Here is a 22,764-nt window from a genome sequence, read left to right as displayed (position 1 = left end):
GACACTAGCTTTCTTTTGGTGGCATTTCGTAACCAGTGGTTTATTGTTTACTATATACAAGGAAAAAAGACCAACAATTAAAAAAAAAAAAAAAAAAACACAACCCACTTCCCTTCAAATCTGTTATAAAACACATAAAATAAAAATGTGCTGGCCATCTCTTTTTTAGCCACAATGTTTTTGGACATGAAGAAACGTGCTGGTATTGAGTGGGCTTAGAGATGGAGCTTGGGAATTGTGTACTAGATACAGAAGCATCAATGATCATACACAGAGGGAGGAGGAGGTGGTGAAGGGGTTAATGTACAGGTTGCCCACAGTGGGGGGATGGAGGTGAGGGGGTTAAAATGCATTAGTTCCTCATTCCTCTGTTGAAAGAGGAAGGGGCGGCCTCTCTAATGTGAACAGTACATGTTTTTTATTTGTGGTTGCTTGATTGGTCATCACAGCTATCACATGGTACAGAGCTGCTCACATCAGTTCTGTACCCTGAGCCAGTAAGTAAATCTGTTGATGGTGGCTCATTTCACAGCCATTATTGGGCACACTATAATGTAATGAACAAGAAGAACGAACACTCAGAGGTTTGCTTCATGTTCATGCAAGATACACTATATTGCCAAAAGTATTGGGACACCTGCCTTCACATGAACGTTAATGACATCCCAGTCTTATGCCTCGTACACACGATCGGATTTTCCAACAAAAAAAAAACGTGGATTTTTGTTCGAAAGATGTTGGCTCAAACTTGTCTTGCATACACACGGTCACACAAATGTTGGCCAAAAATTCCGAAGTGGGAACGCGGTGACGTACAACATGTACGACGAGCTGAGAAAAAGGAAGTTCAATAGCCAGTGCGGCTCCTTCTGCTTGATTCCGAGCATGCGTGAACTTTGGTGCGACAGACTTGTGTACACACGATCGGACTTTCCGCCAACAAAGTGAAGTTGGCCAAAAATTTGAGAACCTGCTCTCAAACATTTGTGGGCGGAAATTCCAACAGCAAATGTTTGAGGAAGCATACACACGGTCGGAGTTTCCGACAACAAGCTCACATCCAACATCTCCCGTCGGAAAATCCAACTGTGTGTACGTGGCATTAGTCCGTAGGGTTCAATATTGAGTAGGCCACCCTTCGCAGCTATAACAGCTTCAACTCTTCTGGGAAGGCTGCCCACAAGGTTTAGGAGCGTGTCTATGGGAATGTTTGACCATTCTTCCAGAATCCCATTTGTGAGGTCAGGTATTGATGTGGATGAGAAGGCCCGGCTCGCAGTCTCCGCTCTAATTCAACCCAAAGGTGGTCCCAAAAAAAAAAAGTAATTTTGCTGGGCCTAGTACAAATACGGACAATAAATTATGTAGACATAGATGGCATCCCAAACAAACTGTCATCACCAGAAAAATCGTTTTTCAGTTTAGGTTTATTCATGGTACGATGAATGGAAGAGAAAAGAATGGAAGGGACTCACCGTTGGATCACAGCTGTCATTTCCCTTTATGTCGCCACATCCGGGAGTGCTGGAGTTTGTAACGGATACAATGAACATTGGTCCTCCTGCGGTTGCCAGATATCTAAATTAGGTTAAGGAGCCCTAAAGTAGAATTCTAGCTCTGGGCAAGACATCCAGAAACATTAACAAAGTCCAGCTTTCTTTATGTGCTTTGTAACACACAATCCTATTTAATACCCATTTCCAGAACACAGATATTTAGTTACTATCCTGAAAACTTAGGGTCATTGACGATGAAGCTTGGTCTCCGCCAGGGACAGGCTAGTTCAATTCAAAATCCTCCATGGGACGTACTTCACCCCCCATAGACTTCATAAATTAAAGTGTTATTAAACCAACAACAGTAAAATCAGTCTGTATATGCAATAAAGCATGCTTGTTGGACTCACAGAGGAAGGGGTTAATCCTCTGCATTGTGTAAAAAAAAAAAAGCTGTTTGATTCTGCCCTTCTTTTACTGTCTCCAATTCATCTCCTGATAGTACAGAGCCTTGGGGCACTCTGCACATGCTCAGTTTGGTGTGTATTGCTAGAGTGTTTTTTTGGGGGGGAGAGTGCATGTGATCAGCACAGGACCAATCAGCACTGTCTAGACAGAGGGTCAGGGGTCACGTAGCCCCATAGGACAGTCCGAGGAGAATGAAAACTCTAAAGCTTTAACCAGTGCTCAGCCAGACACTGATAGAAGACTTAAAGAGGAGCTCCAGCCCCCCCTACCAAAAAATTAAAAGTCAGCAGCTACAAATACTGTAGCTGCTGACCTTTAATTTAAGGACACTTACCTGTCCAGGGATCCCGTGATGTCGGTCCCCCCATTCGATTTTTCAAGCTCTCGGTTGCTGCCGCCTCCATTCCTTGTAAGGGAAACCGGCAGTAGCCGGTCCACTACTGCACTTGCGTGAAGCGCGCTGCTCTTTGTGAGTGGGGGAAGAAGGAGGGGGGCTTAACTTCCGGGGGACCTCGCCGCAGCAAAGTCACCTGGAAGTGGGGATGGGTACCTGTAAAAGACAGGTATTTGCTCCCCCCGAAAGGTGCCAAATGTGTCAGCAGGGGGGGGGCGGTTATGGAAGCAAACAAGCAGAGCGTCTCCTTTTGGGAAGCTTTGATACTGTGGATGAGAAAAGGTATTTAGCAGTTTATATTTACTAAAATAATTGCATTTCCAGGTTCTGTGTACTGTGGGAGACCAGATATAGTGAATGTAGGGTCCTGGATTTAGTAACACTTTAAATCCAGCTCTGCCCCCTACATGTTGGCAGTGCCACCTAACAGATGGGGACTATCTGGACCTCCCCCTCATATCACAGTTCTGGGCAGAAGTGATCAACAAAGTGGCCTTGTCCCATATCACCTTGGACCCCAAGCTTTGCCTTTTGGGCCTCTTTGAACCCATTGCCCCCACAACTGCCAAGAGAACTTTAGTGGGCCTCTTTCTTTACTATGCCAGGAAGTCGATCATGGGGAAAAAAAACAGCTGATCCTACCATTTCCTTGGAAGTGTTTGAGTTTGTTCCTTTTATTCACTCATTTAAAAAATGTATTTGCAAAAAAATAAACAAGACGCCTGTCACTCATACAAAAGAACCCTATTTAAGATAAATGTAAACAATGACAGCACTTTATTTCTTGCAAATGTGCGCACTAAGGAACTGAGAGACTGTGTGCTCATTTGTATTTGTTTAGTACATAAGGCGGCGACTATGTTTGGGGGATGCGCAGTGTACTATTGTGACATAAAATACAGAAGGATACAGAGCGGTGATACCCCAATATGCCACGCAGACCACCAGAAGAACAAACGTGAACAGCGGGTAGAACAGGGCAGACATGATGTGACCAATCGCCCTGAGGAGAGATGGATCATAGAGTTACCATACTGTGCTCCACAGTGCACATGTGCAGAATGAAAAAATGCGTTTCACTTTGTTAATTAACTAATTTTGTTTCTTTAAAGGGGTTGTAAACCCTTGTTTTTGTTTTTTTAAATAACCAACATATACTTACCTCCAATGTGCATTTCGTTTTGCACAGTGTCCCCGATCATCCTCTTCTGGGGTCCCCTGGCAGCGCTTGCAGCTCCTCCCCACATCAGAAAACCTCCCTGTGGGTTACCGTGCGGGTGCACTCCCGAGTCCGGCATTTGCATCCATAGACACAGAATGCAGGACTCGCGCCCCCCCCCCCCCCCATTTGATTTGATTGTCAGCAGTAGGATCCAATGGCTATCAATCTATCCAATCAAGAGCCGAGGGCCCCAGACAGAGAGGTAGAGTCCATCTCCACTGTGGGAACGAACGGGCTCAGGTGAGTAAAACGGGGGGTGGGGGTGGGCTGGGGGGCTGCTCAGTGACAGAAGTTTTTTCACCTTAATGCATAGGATGTATTAAGGCAAAAAAACACAAGGGTTTACAACCCATTTAAATTTGTTTTCAGAATTTCTAATTATTTTAGAATTTTCCAAATTATACCAAATTATTATTATTATACAGGGTTTATATAGCACCAACAGTTTACACAGCGCTTTACAATATAAAAGGCAGACAATACAGTTAAAATATAATAAAGTACAAAAGGATTAAGAGGGCCCTGCTCAGAAGAGCTCACAATCTAATAGGGTGGGGCAGGCGGTACAAAAGGTTGTAACTGTGGGGGAATGAGCTGATGGAAGTGGGAGGAGATTAGTTGGAGACGTGATAGGCTTTCCTGAAGAGTTGAGTTTTCAGGGATCGCCTGCAGGTAGTGAGCGTAGGGGATAGCCGGATAGGTTGAGGTAGTGAGTTCCAGAGGATGAGAGAGGCTCTGGAGAAATCCTGGAGATATGCATGGGAGGAGGAGACGAGAGAGCTTGAGAGCAGGAGGTCTTGAGAAGAGCGGAGAGGACGATTTGGGTGATATTTGGCCGAATTTGGAAAATTCAAACAGCATTCGATTTATAATTTTTTTCTAATCAAATTTCACATTAAAGACTTGCAGAATTTCATATTTGTTTCCGAATTCAAATCAGAATTTCGGTATTTTGGACGAATTGTATTTAGTTATTTTAGAGGATTTGTTTACATTTGTATTACTATTAAGGTTTATTTCAAATATGTGAAGTGAAGTGTTCAATATTATAAAAGAAATATCTGAATTCAACATTTTGCAGTGTACACATACAATACTGTGCAAAAGTTTGAGGCAGGTGTGAAGAAATAATGTCAAGTACAATTCCCTTATAATATATATATATATATATATATATATATATATATATATATATATATATATATATAATTTTTTTTTTTTGTCTTGTTTATTTTTAACAATTTAACACATGTAAAGTGACTGAAACAAAAGAAATATCTAACAATATTTAAAATACCTTTTGGCTTCAAAACAGCATCAACTCTTTTAGGTACAGTAAGGCCCCTTCCACAATTGTGCGACCTGAAAGTCGCACGATTTTTCTGCGATTTTTGCCACGACCTGGACCTTGGGTCTATGGACCTCAAGTCTCATCAAAGTCGGACCAAAGTAGTGCAGGGACTACTTTGAAGTCGCACAGATATGAAAGGTACTCATTGGAAATCATGGGGTTTTCAGTCCCAAGTGGCAGGACAAGTCGCACAAGTGTGAAAGGGACCCAATACAGAGTCTTTGAGGGAAATCAGCAATAATCAGCAACAGTATGTTTATATTTCTAATTTGTTTCCAAATTTGAATGAAAATCAAATTTGAATTTCGAAAAAAAAAAATTGTTAATTTACATTTGTTACTACTGTTATTTCCAAACAACAAAAAAATGTGTCTGAATTTCGATTCAGAACAAAACAAATTGCACATGTGTAATGGGCAGTCACCGAGACTCCATCCTTTTGTGTCAAACGCTTCACGTGAAAAAAAAAACTCCATTCAGCTTTACAAACTTGCTAAAAATGGAAAAACATTCACACAATATCAGTTCACCTGAGCAGATCAGGGCAAGCTCAATGCAGGGGCCTAGAAAACAATTGTTTTATATGTTCCCTGTTCACACCATAACATTTCATTAAAGTGGTTATGAATCCACAATACAGGTGTGAGGGGGGCTGCGAGACTACAGGTGTGAGGGGGGCTGCGAGACTACAGGTGTGAGGGGGGCTGCGAGACTGCAGGTGTGAGGGGGGCTGCGAGACTGCAGGTGTGAGGGGGGCTGCGAGACTGCAGGTGTGAGGGGGGCTGCGAGACTGCAGGTGTGAGGGGGGCTGCGAGACTGCAGGTGTGAGGGGGGCTGAGAGACTGCAGGTGTGAGGGGGGCTGATAGACTGCAGGTCTGAGGGGGGCTGAGAGACTGCAGGTCTGAGGGGGGCTGAGAGACTGCAGGTCTGAGGGGGGCTGAGAGACTGCAGGTCTGAGGGGGGCTGAGAGACTGCAGGTGTGAGGGGGGCTGCGAGACTGCAGGTGTGAGGGGGGCTGCGAGACTGCAGGTGTGAGGGGGGCTGCGAGACTGCAGGTCTGAGGGGGGCTGAGAGACTACAGGTGTGAGGGGGGCTGAGAGACTACAGGTGTGAGGGGGGCTGAGAGACTACAGGTGTGAGGGGGGCTGAGAGACTACAGGTGTGAGGGGGGCTGAGAGACTACAGGTGTGAGGGGGGCTGACTACAGGTGTGAGGGGGGCTGACTACAGGTGTGAGGGGGGCTGAGAGACTACAGGTGTGAGGGGGGCTGAGAGACTACAGGTGTGAGGGGGGCTGAGAGACTACAGGTGTGAGGGGGGCTGAGAGACTACAGTTGTGAGGGGGGCTGAGAGACTGCAGGTGTGAAGGGGGCTGAGAGACTACAGGTGTGAGGGGGGCTGCGAGACTGCAGATGTGAGGGGGGCTGAGAGACTGCAGGTGTGAGGGGGGCTGCGAGCGTACAGGCTGCGAGCGTACAGGTGTGAGGGGGGCTGCGAGCGTACAACTCTCTCAGGGATTTTTGTATGTAGCAGAATGCATTTTGGCCTACTTTTATAAAGACATGTATTACATTTTTGTAATTTGATATGTTTCATAGCAGAAAGTAGAAAACATTGTACGTTACTTCTTAGGAGTAGGTGAGTAAATTGGGCAGGCTTGTAGCCCCATAGGATTACTTTGCCCAGGGATCCATGATGCTATTGAGATGGCCCTGGGAACGGAGAACACATTCACGAACATTTGCATTTTTGAAAAGTTAGTGCACTAAGGGTGTCGCGTTTCTCCAGGACAAACAAGATATTCGGGGGGCACACCCGTTTCTCCAGGACACCGCATGAGCTTATACTGCTCACTGCACTACTTTCACTTTACAGAAACTCTGGTATTGCCACATCCCTCTTACAGCCCAAGGCTTTAAGCGATTTCCACCTGTTTGGACCCCTAAAAGAGTTCCTTGGAGGTTAGCATTTCAGCACTGATGATGAAGTGAAGCAGGCTGTCCTAGGATGGTTCAGGCATACTGACAATTCTTTCTATGCCGAAGCTTTCCATGCTTTAGTTCAGTGCTGGGATAAGTGTGTAAATGTAGCTGTGGAGCATGTCAAAGAATAAATGCAGTTTCCACACCTTGCAATTTTTTTTTTTATTATATAAACTCAAAAGTCCTGGTTTGACTTGAATGCTCCTCGTATCAACAGGCGACATTTTGGATACCTTTAACGCTCATCAGTTCATACATAGTATGTCCAGAGAGGCGGAGTGACGAAGTGGTTAAACTGTAATATTTTACAATCACTATACTTACCGCTAATGTGCTAAGCCAGGACTTAAATAATTCCTGTCTCTTTAGGCTGGGTTCACACTGCTGCGGGGGGAGATCCGGATGTGATTTGCACCGCAAATCACATCCGATCTCCGTAGCGATGCGAGTTCAGCCATACAGATAGTATGGCTGAATTCGCATCGCTCCCGCAGCAAACTCGCATGGGACACTTTTTTTGGTCCGCAACAGAATCGGATCGCATAGGGGTTCACACCATGCGATCCGATTCCTGTGCGAGTCGGCAGATCGCACTGCGATATGCGGACGGATCTGGGGGTGTCATTAACATAACATTGACACTCCCAGCAGTCCGCATAGGGCAGTGTGAACTGCCGGCGGGAGTAATGCAATGCGGGAAAACGCCACGGATTCGCGGCGTTCCCGCATCGCAGCGGTGTGAACCCGGCCTTAAAGAGTGCTACTATAGTGTATATCTATGAAATATTCTTGTCTGCAAGCATGACACCAGTTATTACAGACATTTCTTTAACAGCTAGACTTATTATTGTTACTAAAGCATCAGATCTGCCTGAAATCCAGTGAGCGCCTAACTTCCTGTAATGGGCTATAACTCTGCCACTGCTTTACTAAAATCCCAAGCAGTGATGTCAGCCCTGCCTGGTGAACTACAGAATACCTCTCCCCTCTGTGATGGAGAGGAGGGGGGAGTCAGAAGTGTTTTTCAGTCCAGCGGGCAGGGCTGGCAACGCTACTTAGGATTATAGTGCAGCAGTGGCAGTATTTTTAGGAAGTTAGATGCACGCAGGATTTCTGGCAGAATTTTTGTAATTTCTGTATTTGCAACATTTTTAAAGAACAAAATATGAGAAAATATGCATGTATTACGAGATGAAGTGGTTTCTGTAGATTTGTCCTATATTTTTACTTCCTTCTAACCACCAGAATTCCAAATGATGCCCCTTAGATAGATGGGCTCTGAGATTGCGCCTACTTTAAACCATCAATGTCCAGTGTAAACCCCTACCCCCTACGATGTGGCCCTCACTCACTTGCTGGCCTCTTTAATCAGAGCGATGGCGATGAGGATCCTCTTCCGGAGGAACAGAAGGAGCAGCAGCAGAATCACCTCCACCACGGCCAACACTATCACTGCAAGTATAAGAACAACATTACTGAGCGAGAGTAACATCATCTTATCAGGCTTATAAAATATCAAAGGTGACCTCAATTTCCAATATTTACAAAAAGTGCCCAAACTACCACTTTCTCATGTGTGTACTGTAAACTGTACAGAGAAAAATAAGACAGGTGCCTTTTCAAAATGCTAGTTGTCTAGCTGCCATGGCATCAGTACTTTTAGATCAACTGAACATAGACTTAACATGACTCAGAATATCATTAACTGACCATTTTTCATACAGGCTTTACTAGCGGCATGCTTCTTCCAGGTCAGCGACTGCCATTTTCAGAAGGAGATCTGAAATAAACATCTTTGTATTTCTCCCAGTGGGAGTCTGTTTTAAAGCTAAACTCTGTAATGAGCAAATATTGTCTAAATACAAGAGTCATGTCTATTCTAACTTGAATCTCTGTGTGCTTTATGTATTTTTTCCAGATCTGTGCAGTAATTCAGTGTGAAACTTGTAACTCCTGTAATAAAGACTGCTCACTTCTGCTCTCTCTAGTCGTGCAGGAAGACTGGTCTTGTATTAGCCCCCTCCTGTAATTTTCTATAGGCAGCCTGTAGTGGGTGGAGCCGATGCCCCCCTCCCATAGCGCAGCTCTCTGCACAGGTTGCGTGAAGCACAGTTACACTGTCACAACTTTCTTTAAAAAGTCAAATCTGGGTTTGCAAAGGTGTTTGGTGCACAGAAAGTGGATTTATATCCTTTGTGGTTGTTGAGCAGTATATTTAAATTAAAGGTTTAAGCATATGAAGCTATAAGGAAATAGGCTCTTACCTTAGCCATGAATTTTTCGCCACTTCTATACACAGTATTTTTGTGGATGGGACCAAAATTTGGGCCACAAGCTCAGTGCAGACTAGAGACATCACTATGGGGACCGTGCCTTGTTGCTTTTCAGCAAAGTGTTCCGTCGACAAAAATAGGATTTTTATAATAGCTTACCTGTAAAATGATTTTCTTGGAGTACATCAGGGGACACAGGGCACCATAGTAATTAATATGTGGGTAATAGACCACCTTCAGGTGATGGACACTGGCACACCCTAAACAGGAAGTTGTCTCCCTATATAACCCCTCCCACACCGAGAGCAGTTTTTGTAAAATATCCCACAAGAAGAGGGGCAGGACCTCTGTGTCCCGTGATGTACTCCAAGAAAAGTATTTTACAGGTAAGCTGTTATAAAAATCCTATTTTCTTTATCATACATCACCCAACACAGAGCATAGTAATTACTATGTGGAACGTTCCATAGCAATGTTATTTGAGGGGAGGGAGACTCAACCCGTAGGGCGCCAACAGACTTGAGGGCCTATACTGCTGCCTGCAGCACACTGCGCCCAAAAGCGATATCCTCATGCCCTTTTTAACATCCACTTGATAAAATCTGGTGAATGTATGGACTGCAGACCAAATTGCGGCCTTGCAAATCTTGCAAAAACCCTTGGATTCACACCAGGAAACATACTGTAAGCCCTCCAGAGCCTATAATATATGACTCTGGAAGCTGGCTTCATTAATGAAGGTAGAAATCACTAACCCGGAAAGACTACGTCTCTTCAGAATGTGTGCTTCAATAGCCAAACCGTCAAACTTAGAGTTTGTAAGGTAGGATGGAATATCGGCCCCTGTGAGAGTAGGTCTGGCTGTAGTGGAAGGGACCATGGATCCTCCACCACCATCTTTACGATTTCTGCATACCAGAACCTTCAAGGCCAGTGACGGCGAACCTTGGCACCCCAGATGTTTTGGAACTACATTTCCCATGATGCTCATGCACTCTGCAGTATAGCTGAGCATCATGGGAAATGTAGTTCCAAAACATCTGGGGTGCCAAGGTTCGCCATCACTGTTCATAATCCATGCTGAAGCTACAAGAATTACCATTTTTTTTTCCAGCTTGATACTGCAAAGAAGCCGTGGCAGCAACTGAATAGGAAAAAAAACCTAACTCAGTGAAAACTGACCCCATGGGGTCACCACGCATCTGTCTCACATGCGAGTGGATTACTTGTTCTTGACATAAAGTTGGCCAACTACATGTTGAACCTGGACGCCAAAAGATCTACGTCCGGGATCCATCTTTGGCATATAGCCAGAAAGATATGCTTTCCTGATGTCGATAGACACCAGAAGTTCTCCTCCTTGTAGGATAGAAATCACTGACCTGATCGACTCCATGCAAAAGGAGCGGATCTTCAGGAACAGATTTAGATTCTTTAGATCTAGAATGGGTCTGACATTTCCATTCAGTTTTGGTACCGTAAAGAGGATGGAATAAATCCCCAACCCTTGTTCTTCTGTGGGGATTTGTATGATCGCCCCCCTGAGCCAGTAATTGGTCTAGTGCCGGAAACAGAGGATTGCCTTTTCCCTGGATCTTTGGGAATGTTTGACCTCAGAAAAACGAGACCGCAAAAACTCCCGAAATTCCAGTTTGTACCCTAGAGACACCGTGGAGATGACCCATCTGTCCTGAATTTCCTCTTGCCAGACTTCTGAGTATTGCAGAAGTCTTCACCCCACTCTGGCGAGAGGGGGCGTTCCTTCATGATGAGGCTTTAGAATTCTGTTTTGCAGGTTTCCGCCCCCAGGACTTCTTTTGTGCCTGGGCCTGACCCTGAGGTTTTCCTCTATAGTCTGATGGTGGAGGCCATGGCTACTGCCTAGCGGCGGATGCCCCTGGCACAGCAGAAAGAGTCCGCTTAAATGAAGGGTGTGTATTCTGGCAAAAGAGTACTTTCCACTGAAAATCGTTTGGATGTATTTGTCCAAATCATCCCCAAATAGCCGATCCCCATGAAAGGAAAACCAGTCAGGAGCTTTTTGCATGGTGCTCCGGCTGACCACTTTTTTAACCACAGGATTCTACACACGTGTACTAGCACAAGCGAGAGGCGGGAACGCCTGGAGAATAGAATCTTTAATGGCGTCTATGGCAAACATAATTCTGTTGGTAGTTCGGCCAAATCCCGGGCTTGCTGTACAGGAATCTCTTTAAAAAGGAGTTCCCATTCTAAAAAAAAAAAAGTTAAAAGTCAGCAGCTACAAATACTGCAGCTGCTGACTTTTAAGAATCGGACACGTACCTGTTCCAGGGTCCAGCGATGAGGGGGATCGAAGCACCGCTCCTCTCCCCTTCCGTTCAGCAGCGCCAGCATTGTAACTGTGGGCACCCTGCTGTGGCTTCTCAGCCGGGCCCCCACTGAGCATAGTCACCTGGGACCTGTCACGTGTCCCAGATGATTGACAAGAGGGAGGGGGTAGAGCTGAGCCCTTCCTGTGCCGAGGGGAAGTGATGTCACCAGCCCAGGCACTGAAGGAGGCAGACTACAAGGGACCCTCTAGCAACAGCCATTTAGAGGTGAGTAAAAAAAAAAAAATGTTTCCAAATTTTTTTTTTTCTTTTTTTTTAAGAACATTCATGCCATTTATTTATTTTTTTGGGATGCAACTCCACTTTAAGGGCCTGTCAAAACTGGTCCTTTAGGGATTGACAGATGCCTATTGCAGTGACTGTGGACTGAGTAGCAGCACCTACTAAAGACAAAGAGGATTGTAACAGGAATTTCAAACATTTTATCTGTTGGATCCTTAAGCATTTGTGCATTGTCTACTGGACAAGTTAGACTTTTATTCACACTGGAAATCACAGCGTTTTTTTTGGTGAATTTCTCCTCCATGGGATAGAGAACTGAGGATCTCTTTTGAGAGAGAAAATGCTTATCCGGGTGATCCCATTCAGCATAAATAAGCTGTTCTAGTAATGCATGGACAGAAAACGCATGCAAAAGGCTGTGAATGTTTTAAGGAACCCAAGGAAGAAACCGGACTTTCAGCTGACTCCTTTAGGGGTAGCATGAAAGTGGAATGAGCCATCTCCATAAGAGATTGTACCATCAATTTCTCAGATTGCGAGGCTGAAAAAGGTTCAACTACCGTTGTTTCCTCCGCAGAGGAGTAATCGGTTTGTCTTTCCTCCTGATCGCCTGAGGGTAACACCTCATCCTCTACCCACCGATCCCCTTGCAAAGAGTCTAAGGTGGGAGGGGGAACTAACCCGCTTCCTATCCCTTTGGATGGAGGATGCGATTAAAGCCGCTAATCTTCCCTCTAGGCCCTGCAGGTCGAAGGAAAAGGCATCTTCAGTCACAGGGGCTGAGATGTGAGAAGCAGTTGCACCACCAATTTGTTCCAATGACCGACCCTGGTTTGCCCCAACTGGTATTTCAGACGAGGATGCAGTGTGGAGGCATGGCTGGAGTTCCCTGCGCCTTGGGATGAAATCTTTGGTACCTTTTATGAGGTTTTTGTGGTGTCTTTTTTGGCAGACATAGTCCTAAGCACAAAAGGCAGAGGAACTGATTTGTTTGAATTTTCAAATGTTCCCAATGCGTGGGCAGCCTTCGGATCCCGCAGACCTAACACAGGGGGGGGGGGGGGGGGACAGGCACAGCCTAAAGACAGCTGGCAGGGGAGTAAGTGGCGCCACAACAATTGTTGATCCCTAACCCTTCATGGACCCACGGTGGGGGGGGGGGGGATGTAGGATGGCAGATCTCTTACCTGCAAGAAGAATCCCCACTGTGCAAGCTGCTGCCACACACACGGACTGACACCAAAACCTAGTGCTTCGTAAATAAGGCCTGGGTACCATCCACCTTGGCCTCAGTGGCACTTTGGATGGATCCGGTCTGTGGAGGCTATTTAAATCCAGCATGGATCCCTCCTGGAGCTCCTCAGAGCACATCTTCACTCGTGACCAACAACTTAGACACTGGCGAAAAAACTGAGGTGCTCCCGGTATGGGAGGGGTTATATAGGAAGGCAAATTCCTGTTTAGGGTGTGCCAGTGTCCATCACCTGAAGGTGGTCTATAACCCACATAGTAATTACTATGGTGCGCTGTGTCCCGTGGTGTACGAGAAAGAAAATATTGATTCTGCTTGCACAATGAGGTTGCATTACCACTTTTGAGCAAAAGATGGCAGCAGAGAACCAAACTTTTCTGGAGAAATTACACAGCCGGTATTTCAGGTTGAGAATTACTGAGTGTTGTTTGCATGCCCTGCACTGCAGTAATGATGAACAATTCGAAATGAGCTGTATGCAATTTGAAATAAATGTCTCTGTGCTACTAGGCTGTATCTGTGCAAGACACCAGCAGTTACATTAAAGATGAACTCCAGATTTACCTTTTTTTCCCACACTTGTAACAAGCCTTCTCCTGCATTGAGCTTGACTCAGAAGCGCAACTGGAATCTTCAGGGCCCCAATGCAAGAAAACATGATGGCCCTCCCTGACCCCGTCCCAGGGGCCTTTCTCATGTTCAGTAGTGGGCACCCTTCCTGCAGTCTTGGGGCCCAAAAACGGTGGAGGAATGTCAGAGCACGGTCGCAAGTGTGACCATTGCGACCCTGATAGTTCAGCTAATGACCTTACTTATACTAGGGGGCATTCTGGGGAATGTAAGGGGGCACTCTGGAGGATGTAAGGGGCTAAACTACTACTAAAATAGTACCTCCAGAGTGCCCCCCTACATCCTCCTCCAGTGTGCCCCCTTAATGCCTCCAGAGTGCCCCACTAGTGCTCCCTTGGTGCTTCTAGAGTCCTCCTTAAATCTTCTAGAGCAGCGGTTGCCAACCAGTGGTTCCCAGGGGTTCTGCTGCAAATGAACATTGTGGCGGATGTATGCCACCCAATATTGTCTCCAGTGTTGTTCTCAATGTGCGCTGACAGTCAATACTGTCTGCGCACATTGATACCCTGATGTCTCCTCTGTAGTTCCAGCTCCTGTGAACTCAGAGGGAGGTGGCAGGAGTAGTACAAAGTGCAGGAGGTGAAGAAGGGGGGAACTTCCAATGGCGGCGCTGATCACAGACTGTGGGAGGGAGCACAGAGCTCGAGCACATGGCTGGATAAGGAGGTGAGATCCAAAGATGAGTCCATCTAAAGCAGCAGCGTGAGGGGCATCAGGGGGGAGAGAGCCAGAGCATTTTGTGTGTATAAGGTAGGAGTGCGATCCAGGGGTAGGGGGTCATAGTCGAAGCACAGTGTGGATAAGATATGTACAATTCATCGTAGTGGTCCGCGGGATTCAAAATGGTCCATGAGGTCCAATAGGTTGGTGACCACTGATCTAGAGTGCCCCCTTAATACAGTAGTACTAAGGGGGCACTTAGGAGGAGGCTGTAAGTGGGTGCTTTGGAGAAGGATGTAATGGGGCACTCTGGAGGTACTAAGCAAGTAGCAGCTATTTTGAACCCACCTTCATTTCCTGGTTGAACAATTTTAATCATCAATTTATTTTTTAAACTAATCTTTACCTGTCCTTGCCTGCCCCTCACAGCTTTCAGATTTGTATGCCATTGTTTTTTTCTCCCAAGCATTACAAAATAAACAACACATCCTCAGTGTCCCTTTGGAAGTGCATACTCAAGAAACTAATCAGAAAACTGCACAGCTAAAGTCTGCAGAACACCGTTTTGTCATATAATGCTCATTTACAGGAGACACAGGCCTTCTTTCAGAAGCATTATATCAAAGAACACATCCCAAGGATCCCTTTGGACGTTCATATTGCTCCCTGTTAACCACTGGTTGCTGCAGAATTTAGCTGTGCAATCTGATCAGTTGCTTGAGCATGCTCATCTAAAAGGGATGCCAGGGGCATATTCTTTCATATAATGACCAGAGTCAAAATGAATCAGGCAGAGAAAGCCAATAGCTGGCGAGAGGCAGGCAGTGGTATTACGGATCAGGCCGGAAGGGGATTGTTGATAACTGAATTCATGGTCACATGGTAAAGCAGCAATGTGCTATTCGTATGCTGCTAGTCTGGGCAAAGACCAGCAGAAAGACCAAGTGATGCAGTTATTGAGTCTCAGATTCAATAAAAAAAAATTCTAATTGCATATTGATTGGGGGCAAGGGGGACAAGTCAAGAAGTTATATGCATACATGTCACTTAGCTTCAACTAAGGGGGCATAAATGATTGATTTGCATGGCTACACCCACTCTCCCAAAATAAATAATAATCCTCAAATTTTTGTGATATGGCGTGGAAAGAGAAATGCAAAAACCTTCTGATACTAAGACGGCTCTACCGTGCTGAACATTACTTACAGATACCCAACCAGGTCTCTTTCACATGGAAATAGACAGACAGATCAGGGTTGAAGCCCACTTGATTGAAAGTCGTGGTGGTGTTGGTATACTCCATATAGCAGTGATAGATGCCTGAAAGGGAGAGATGAAAATACAGTTGAAATATTGCCTGGAGCACATGGAGGGGAGAGACCATGGGGTTGATTTACTAAAGGCAAATAGACCGTAAGCACAGTTGCACTCTGCAAGGGAATTTGCTCCAGAGTTTAGTAAATGAGGTGAAGATTCACTTTGAAAAGAATACCCAATCGCATGCAAGGAAAATAAAAAAACTGTATTTTTGTTTGCACATGATTAAATAAAGGAAATCAGCAGAGCTCCCCCTCATTTACAAAACTCTGGAGCAAATTTCCTTCCAGAGAACACCGTTTATTTGCCTTTAATAAATCAACGCCCATGAGTCTGTTATAACTGACCTAAGCAAGAAAGGAATAATAGGAAAGAAAGTTCAGACAATTAACCACTAGCTGACCAGCCGCCTCAGTTATACTGCGGCAGGTTGGTACAGCTGTGCAAATCACCATAGCTGTACATTGCTCCTTAAAGACGCGTCCCCGGAGCAGATGCCTGTGCCTGGCAGGCGTGATGACCGCTGGGCACCCATGATCGCTCGTGACAGAGCGAGAACCGGGATATAAAGCTGCATTCACACCTGAGCATTTTCAGCTCATAAAACGCCCCGAAAAAACGTCTGAAAAATTCCCAACATGCAAAATCCCATTCATTTCAATGGCAACTGTTCACATCTGAGCGTTTTGTCACCTGAAGCAAAATGCCTGAAAAACGCTCTAATCTCAAAAAAGAACATGAGCTTCTTTGGGGCAGATTACAGGCATTTGTCTGCCTTTTACATTGGTGACCTGAACAAAATCACGGCAAAAACGCGGCAAAGTCACGGTAAAAAAACTTTGAAACGCTCAGGTGTGAATGCAGCCTAAATGTCAAAAGTGTCCGATCCATCCGCCGCAATATCGCAGTCCTGATAAAAATCGCCAATCGCCGCCATTACTAGCAAAAAAAAAATTATAATAATGAAAATGACATAAATCTATCCCCTATTTTGTAGACGCTCTAACTTTTGGGCAAACCAATCAATATACTCTTATTGCACTTTTTTTTACCAAACATTTGTGGAAGAATACATATCGCCCTAAACTGAGTAAAAAAAATGTATTTAATTTTTTTATTTGGGGATATTTATCATAGGAAAAAATACAAAATATTGTGTTTTTTTCTAAATTGTCACTCTTTTTTTTTTGTTTATAGCGCAAAAAAAAAAACCCACAGAGGTTATCAAATACCACCGAAAGAAAGCTCTATTTGTGGGGGAAAAAAAGAACACTTTTTTGGGGTACAACTTTTCAAAATTGTCAGTTAAAGGCCTGTTAGTGGGCCCTTTGGACAGGGTTGATGACCACTTTTATAGGAGCAAGAAAAAATACCATCCGCTGAACACAGGCACCAATATGTATCACAGCTTTACCATATCCAATGACGCCGATCACACCGATGATGAGAACCCAAACCAGGATACCGGCGGTGAACCGCAGCAAGATCAGGAAGAGAAGACTGACCAGCATGGCAATTCCTAGAGCTCTGCAACACAGAGAGAAGACATGTTATAGAACAGCGGATTTTCTGCCTGGACCATTGGTAGATATATATTGCAACGGCCATCATTCCTCTGTCCACTGAGACTGCATCAATGTCCAGCTCCATATTGTCCCTCACTTGGAGGGATTGCTTCACTTCTGCAACCAAATGCTACTTCCCTCATACAATGTCCATCTTTTTAATCCTTATGCCGCTAGCATTAGTAAACAGATGGGAAGGTCTATTTACTTGTTTCAAAGTTGTTGTTTTTTTACATTTCTACCGTTACTTCCTGGTTTCTTGCCTAGGCAAGGGAGATCATATACCCCAGGAGTCATCAGGAAGGGAGGAGGGGTTTTCTCAGCTAAGCACACTCTCCAGCATGCATCCCTGAGTTAAGGGTAGATGGATTCCAGGAAGTAAATGCTACATGACTCATCTGCCCATACTCAAGATGGCCACAGTCAGAAATGCTCTGGGGGTGTTTTTCAAAAAAAAAATTCTCAGCAAAATAAAGCATGGAGACATGGATGGATGGTGGAGTTTGCTTTGAATATTAAAAATGAATTAAACTGTTTTTGGTTTGTGGTGCTCAGATGCAGCGTAGTTCCTCTTTAAAGATGAACTTTAACCTGCTTATATTTTGCTATTTAGCTTTCCCTGGAAAGCCATTTATGGCTATACCCCAGCGCAACTCTATCAATTACTTGCACTCAACCACAGTGTATCCACAACCATTCAAAAGAAACACCAACCTCAGGGCTGATTGATGACCCACTGTACATCTTCACTCATCTCACAGAAGATTTGTCCAGTTCCTATCACGTTGCTATAATCTTTTTATATGGACTATAAACTGAAGGACTTATATGGTTGTGGAACGAATCATTTGAGTTTCCATTATTTCTTATGGGGAAATTCACTTTGATATACAAGTGCTTTGGATTACAGGCATGCTTCCGAAACAAATTATGCTCGTAATCCAAGGTTTAATGCACAAATGAATTCAACTCTATATTCAATAACACAAGAAATACTTATATAAGTTTGTATTTTTTTTTTTTTAAAGCAAGTGGTGCAAGTATCAGAATTTGACCTGGTGTCAGCCTCTTGCAGTTTCTGTACAGCAGAGCAGAGACTGGGGGGAGAAGCAGCAGCAGGAGTCAATAAATTGTGCTACTGTACAAGGGAAATGCTGAAAAAGTAGAGAAAGTTTAACAACAGAGATGGGCTTTAGCCTCTCCTTTTATTGTCCAAACACAGGTTACGAAAGAGAAAAGACCTGTATTGTGGAATCAGCAGCAGAAAAAAAAAAATACAGGTCTCCTGTCCTGAAAGACAGCACTGAGCTGTGTAATCTCAGGACTGGATGGACCAAAATGCAAATTGGCAGGTAAAACCGATCCTACACAGTATAAGTATGTAATGTCTGACTTTAGCTGTTACACAGGACAGGAGTTCAGCGTGCTAAGAAAAGAAATGGCGTATTAATGAATGTATCATAATGAACCAGCATATCACTCTAATGCCGCGTACACACGATGGGAATTCCGGCCAGAAAAAGACAGATGAGAGCTTTTCATCGGAAAATGCGACCGTGTGTATGCTCCATCGGAATTTAGCTGTCCGAATTTCCGCCAGCCAAAAATTGATAGCATGTTCTCAATTTTCCCGACGGAAAAACTTTTTATCGGTAATTCCGATTGTGTGTATGCAATTCCGACACGCCAAAAATCACGCATGCTCAGATTCAACTACAAGACAGAAGCTATTGGCTACTGGCTATTGAACTTCTTTTCTAATCATGTTGTACGTGTTCTACGTCACCGCGTTATAAATGATCGGAATTTGATGTGACCGTGTGTAGGCAAGACAGCTTGAGCCAAATTCAGTCGGAATTCCGTCAGGAAAACCATCAGAGCTTTTTCCGACGAGAATTCCACTGCAACTCAAACTAAAATGGAAAAGCGTGGACAATGCTCCAACCCCTTTATATGAGACACGTGAGAGTAGCTGCAGACAAATATTGCTCAAACAAATATAAGATAAATTAAATCTGCTACTCACATGAGGATCCAGGACCAGGAATTGGCAAAATCCTCAAAAATCTTTTTGCTTAGATTTTGAAAGTTCAAGGAGTTGGCAATTGTTCTAAAATTAATATGAGAGAGAGAAGAGTGAGATGGATAAAATGATAAAATATTGTAATAGAGACAGAAAATCAGGGCCAGACTAGGAATGAGAAGGCAGCAAAATAATGCACTAGACTAGATCCCTTTACCAGATGACCAAGGCAAGGGGAAGGCTGACTTACCTGCCCCCATCAGAAGAAAGGCGGCACAAAAACTCCCTACCCAGGATTCCTGCACCTCCCGAGACCCCCGGGTGTGTGGCACAGCCTGGTCCATTTTTTTCTTTTTTTTTTTTTTTTAATATGCTTTGATTTGTTTTCTAAATCACATTTTAAAATAAAGCTATAAAAAGAAAATACAACAATAAAGCCTCCACTGCCTAAACTATAACACAGGGTCAGCACTACCTCCCAAAACACTAGAGGTGATCATTTGTTTGAATATGTTTCCTTATTTTTAAGTGATCTAAAGGGGTCATGCAAATGGGCGTAGAGGCCCTTACATTGTGAAGAGCCATTTGTTTATGGAGTAGCATACAAGCAGTCCGTATTAATCGATGGAGACCAGCAACTATACGGACTCACCTGAACATCCAAGCTTGACAGGTGAGCAGCCCCAAATGCAGACAGGCTGCCAGTGTGCAGCTTTATAGGCATAAACAAACACTGTATGGGTCTCTGCACCTGTGTAAAATGACCTATAATATTTTTTTAGCTAATTTTAAATACATTTTTTTAATTACATTTTGTTACTACCTGCATAAGATCCTTATATTGCATCTGACAATTACAGTATTAAACAGATGCCCACCTCAAAATTCAGGCTGCAGTGCCACCTGTAGGCTAAAAGGATATCTAAACCTAAAAACAAAGACTGTAATATATTGTAGCTTACCAGCCCTTAGATGGCTGCATCCTTTTTTAATTATTCGAGTTAAGAACTTTTTCAGCAAGAAATTATCTGTTTCTCTTGCTAGAAATGCAGTGTCCTTGCCACTTCCAGGAATCACAAAGCACTAGGGCGATTTCTACACAAAGCACTGCAGAGGTTGTCTACTTGCAGACTCTCGCTCTCTCCAACTGGAAGCCCTCTGGACAGGTAGAAAGGGGTCACTACTCTCACTCATTCAATGGTGTATGTAAATTTCCACTTGAGCTGAATATGATGATACAGGATTTCATATGCTTAAATGTAACATAAATGTAAAAGTGGGATAAAGTTACCAGTAGCAGAGCGGTAACAAATATAAAAGTAGCATGATTGTAGGGGTAGTTTAATTCAGTGGAATTAAAGATATGGTATTCCCTTAATCAGTAATTAATCATAGACATATGTTTCTCAATTAGAATTTGAAAAGGACGGAGCAAGCCTCTAGACCAGAAGTGACACCTAGATACCTAAAAAATTCCCCCATTCCTATAGATCTAGAATTGTCACCTCCCTGAAATATCAAAGGGAATATCTAACCAAAAAAAAAAAATTTGTCTACGGGCCCAGAAAGAGATGAAGCCTGTTCACTCTAGAGACTCCCGAATGTCTGCAACCATTGACTAATGGTAAATATCAGAGGAATCTCTTTCATCTCTCATAAAAACTAAAATAGACCACAAATATAGTAATATGTAGAATCCAAGAGAAATCCCCAAAACCGTTATATGGAGGCTGATCATGACAGCCAAGCATTGATTGGTTTTGTTGCGATCCGTCTGATGAGCTGATGTTGGAAAACCTATCCTTGACCCAGATGTCAGAATCATGCATGGCCAATCTAACTCTGGTCCCTTCAGAATACAGAACAGTCCTATGGGCTGGGAAGGGAACACCCACCAGGGTTGATTGGCCAGCCCACATCTATAACTCAAGACATTGAGGAGCATGAGTTATGAACGGCGGAGCCGGTGTCTTGTCTAATAACGTCCTCCATCGGATAGTGTCCGCTATGTACTGCGCATGCGCAGTACACAGCAACACAGATTCCGAAAATTGCTGAGGATGAACGGCGCCTGCGCCGTGAGTCCAGGTTCTATCCCCACTATCCAAGTGGACATAGAGTAGGAATAAAAAAGAGCCGAGCGCAGCGAGGCCGAGCCCGAAGAGGGGCCCTTTAATACTCACAACCCTATGTCCGCTTGGATGGTGGGGCTACCACCTCCACTCACGGCGCAGGTGCCGTTCAGCTTCGGAAATTTTCCGAAGCTTCGTCTGCTCCGTACTGCGCATGCGCAGTACGGGGTGGACACTATTTCATGGCCGGACACTATACGGCAGAACACCGGTCCAGCTTGAGAATTGCATTGAGAATTGCATTGAGTTTTATTTCTTAACCCTTTTTAATTTTCATAGCCAATAGTTAAACTGTGTATGTTCTTTTTGTCTTTTTGTTTAACCACTTCAGCCTGGAAAAATGTACCCCCTTCCCGACCAGTGCACTTTTTGGCACTGCGTCATTTTAACTGACAATTGCGCGGTCGTGCGATGTTGCATCCAAACAAAATTGATGTCCTTTTTTCCTCACAAATAGAGCTTTCTTTTGGTGGCATTTGATCGTCTCTGCGGTTTTTATTTTTTGTGCTATAAACAAAAAAAGAGCAACAATTTTGAACAAAACGCATTAATTTTGTACTTTTTGCTATAATAAATATCTAAATTTTTTTTAAAAAAAAGCTAATTTTTTCTTTGTTTAGACCGATATGTATTCTTCTACATATTTTTGGTTAAAAAAAAAAATCACACTAAGCGTGTATTGATTGGTTTGTGCAAAAATTTAGTGCGTCTACAAAATAGGGGATAGATTTATAGCATTTTTATTATAATTTTCTTTTTTTTTACTAGTAATGGCGGCGATCTGCAATTTTTATTTTGATTGTGACATTATGGCGGACACATCGGACAATATTGACATATTTTTGCGACCATTGGCATTAATACAGCGATCAATGCTATAAAAATGCATTGATTACTGTAAAAATGTCACTGGCAATGAAGGGGTTAACACTAGGGGGCGATCTAGGGGTTAACTGTGTTCCCTGGGAGGTGATTCTAACTGAAGGGGGAGGGGACTGACTAGAGGAAGTGACGGATCGTGGTTCCTAGCGAATAGAAACACATGATCTGTCACTCCTGTCAGAACAGAACAGGGAAGTGTGTGTTTATACACACGCGTCCCTGTTCTGCCTCTCCTGCTCATGATCGCTCGTGGCCGGCGGTCACCGCGACCATCGGCACCCCTGCTGTGCAGTGGGCGGCACGCGCCTGCTATCCCGACCCCGTGAGCTGAAGTATAGCTACGACGGCTAGTGCAGGGGAGCCAACCTGCCACAGTTTAACTGCGGTGGTTGGTCGTGAAGCGGTTAATTATTTTCTTTGTGTACAGTATATTTTATGCACTGCCCACTTTCAGGATATTAAAGTGTTACTAAACTCAGGACCCTACATTCACTATATCTGGTCTCCCACAGTACACAGAACA

General features: G+C 44.1%; 1 protein-coding gene across 1 annotated transcript in view; it reads right to left on the bottom strand.

The window, feature by feature from the left end:
* SLC44A4 (solute carrier family 44 member 4) overlaps positions 1–22,764 on the bottom strand; it is a 144,982-nt gene that overhangs the window by 17,230 nt on the left and 104,988 nt on the right. The window contains exons 9-14 of the mRNA XM_077483486.1: positions 19,231–19,314; positions 17,054–17,166; positions 15,529–15,642; positions 8,266–8,365; positions 3,269–3,361; positions 1,476–1,578 (exon numbers count right to left, since the gene is read on the bottom strand). Coding sequence (XP_077339612.1) covers positions 1,476–1,578; positions 3,269–3,361; positions 8,266–8,365; positions 15,529–15,642; positions 17,054–17,166; positions 19,231–19,314 — 607 coding nt within the window. The remainder of the gene's footprint in view (positions 1–1,475; positions 1,579–3,268; positions 3,362–8,265; positions 8,366–15,528; positions 15,643–17,053; positions 17,167–19,230; positions 19,315–22,764) is intronic.

Source organism: Lithobates pipiens, unplaced genomic scaffold (genome assembly GCF_037356315.1).
Source record: "Lithobates pipiens isolate NorthernLeopardFrog02 unplaced genomic scaffold, aLitPip1_a1.2 Scaffold_1, whole genome shotgun sequence".
Lineage (NCBI taxonomy): Eukaryota > Metazoa > Chordata > Amphibia > Anura > Ranidae > Lithobates > Lithobates pipiens.
The sequence above is the reverse complement of the archived record's forward strand: the minus strand, read 5'-3'. Positions and strand labels throughout refer to the sequence as shown.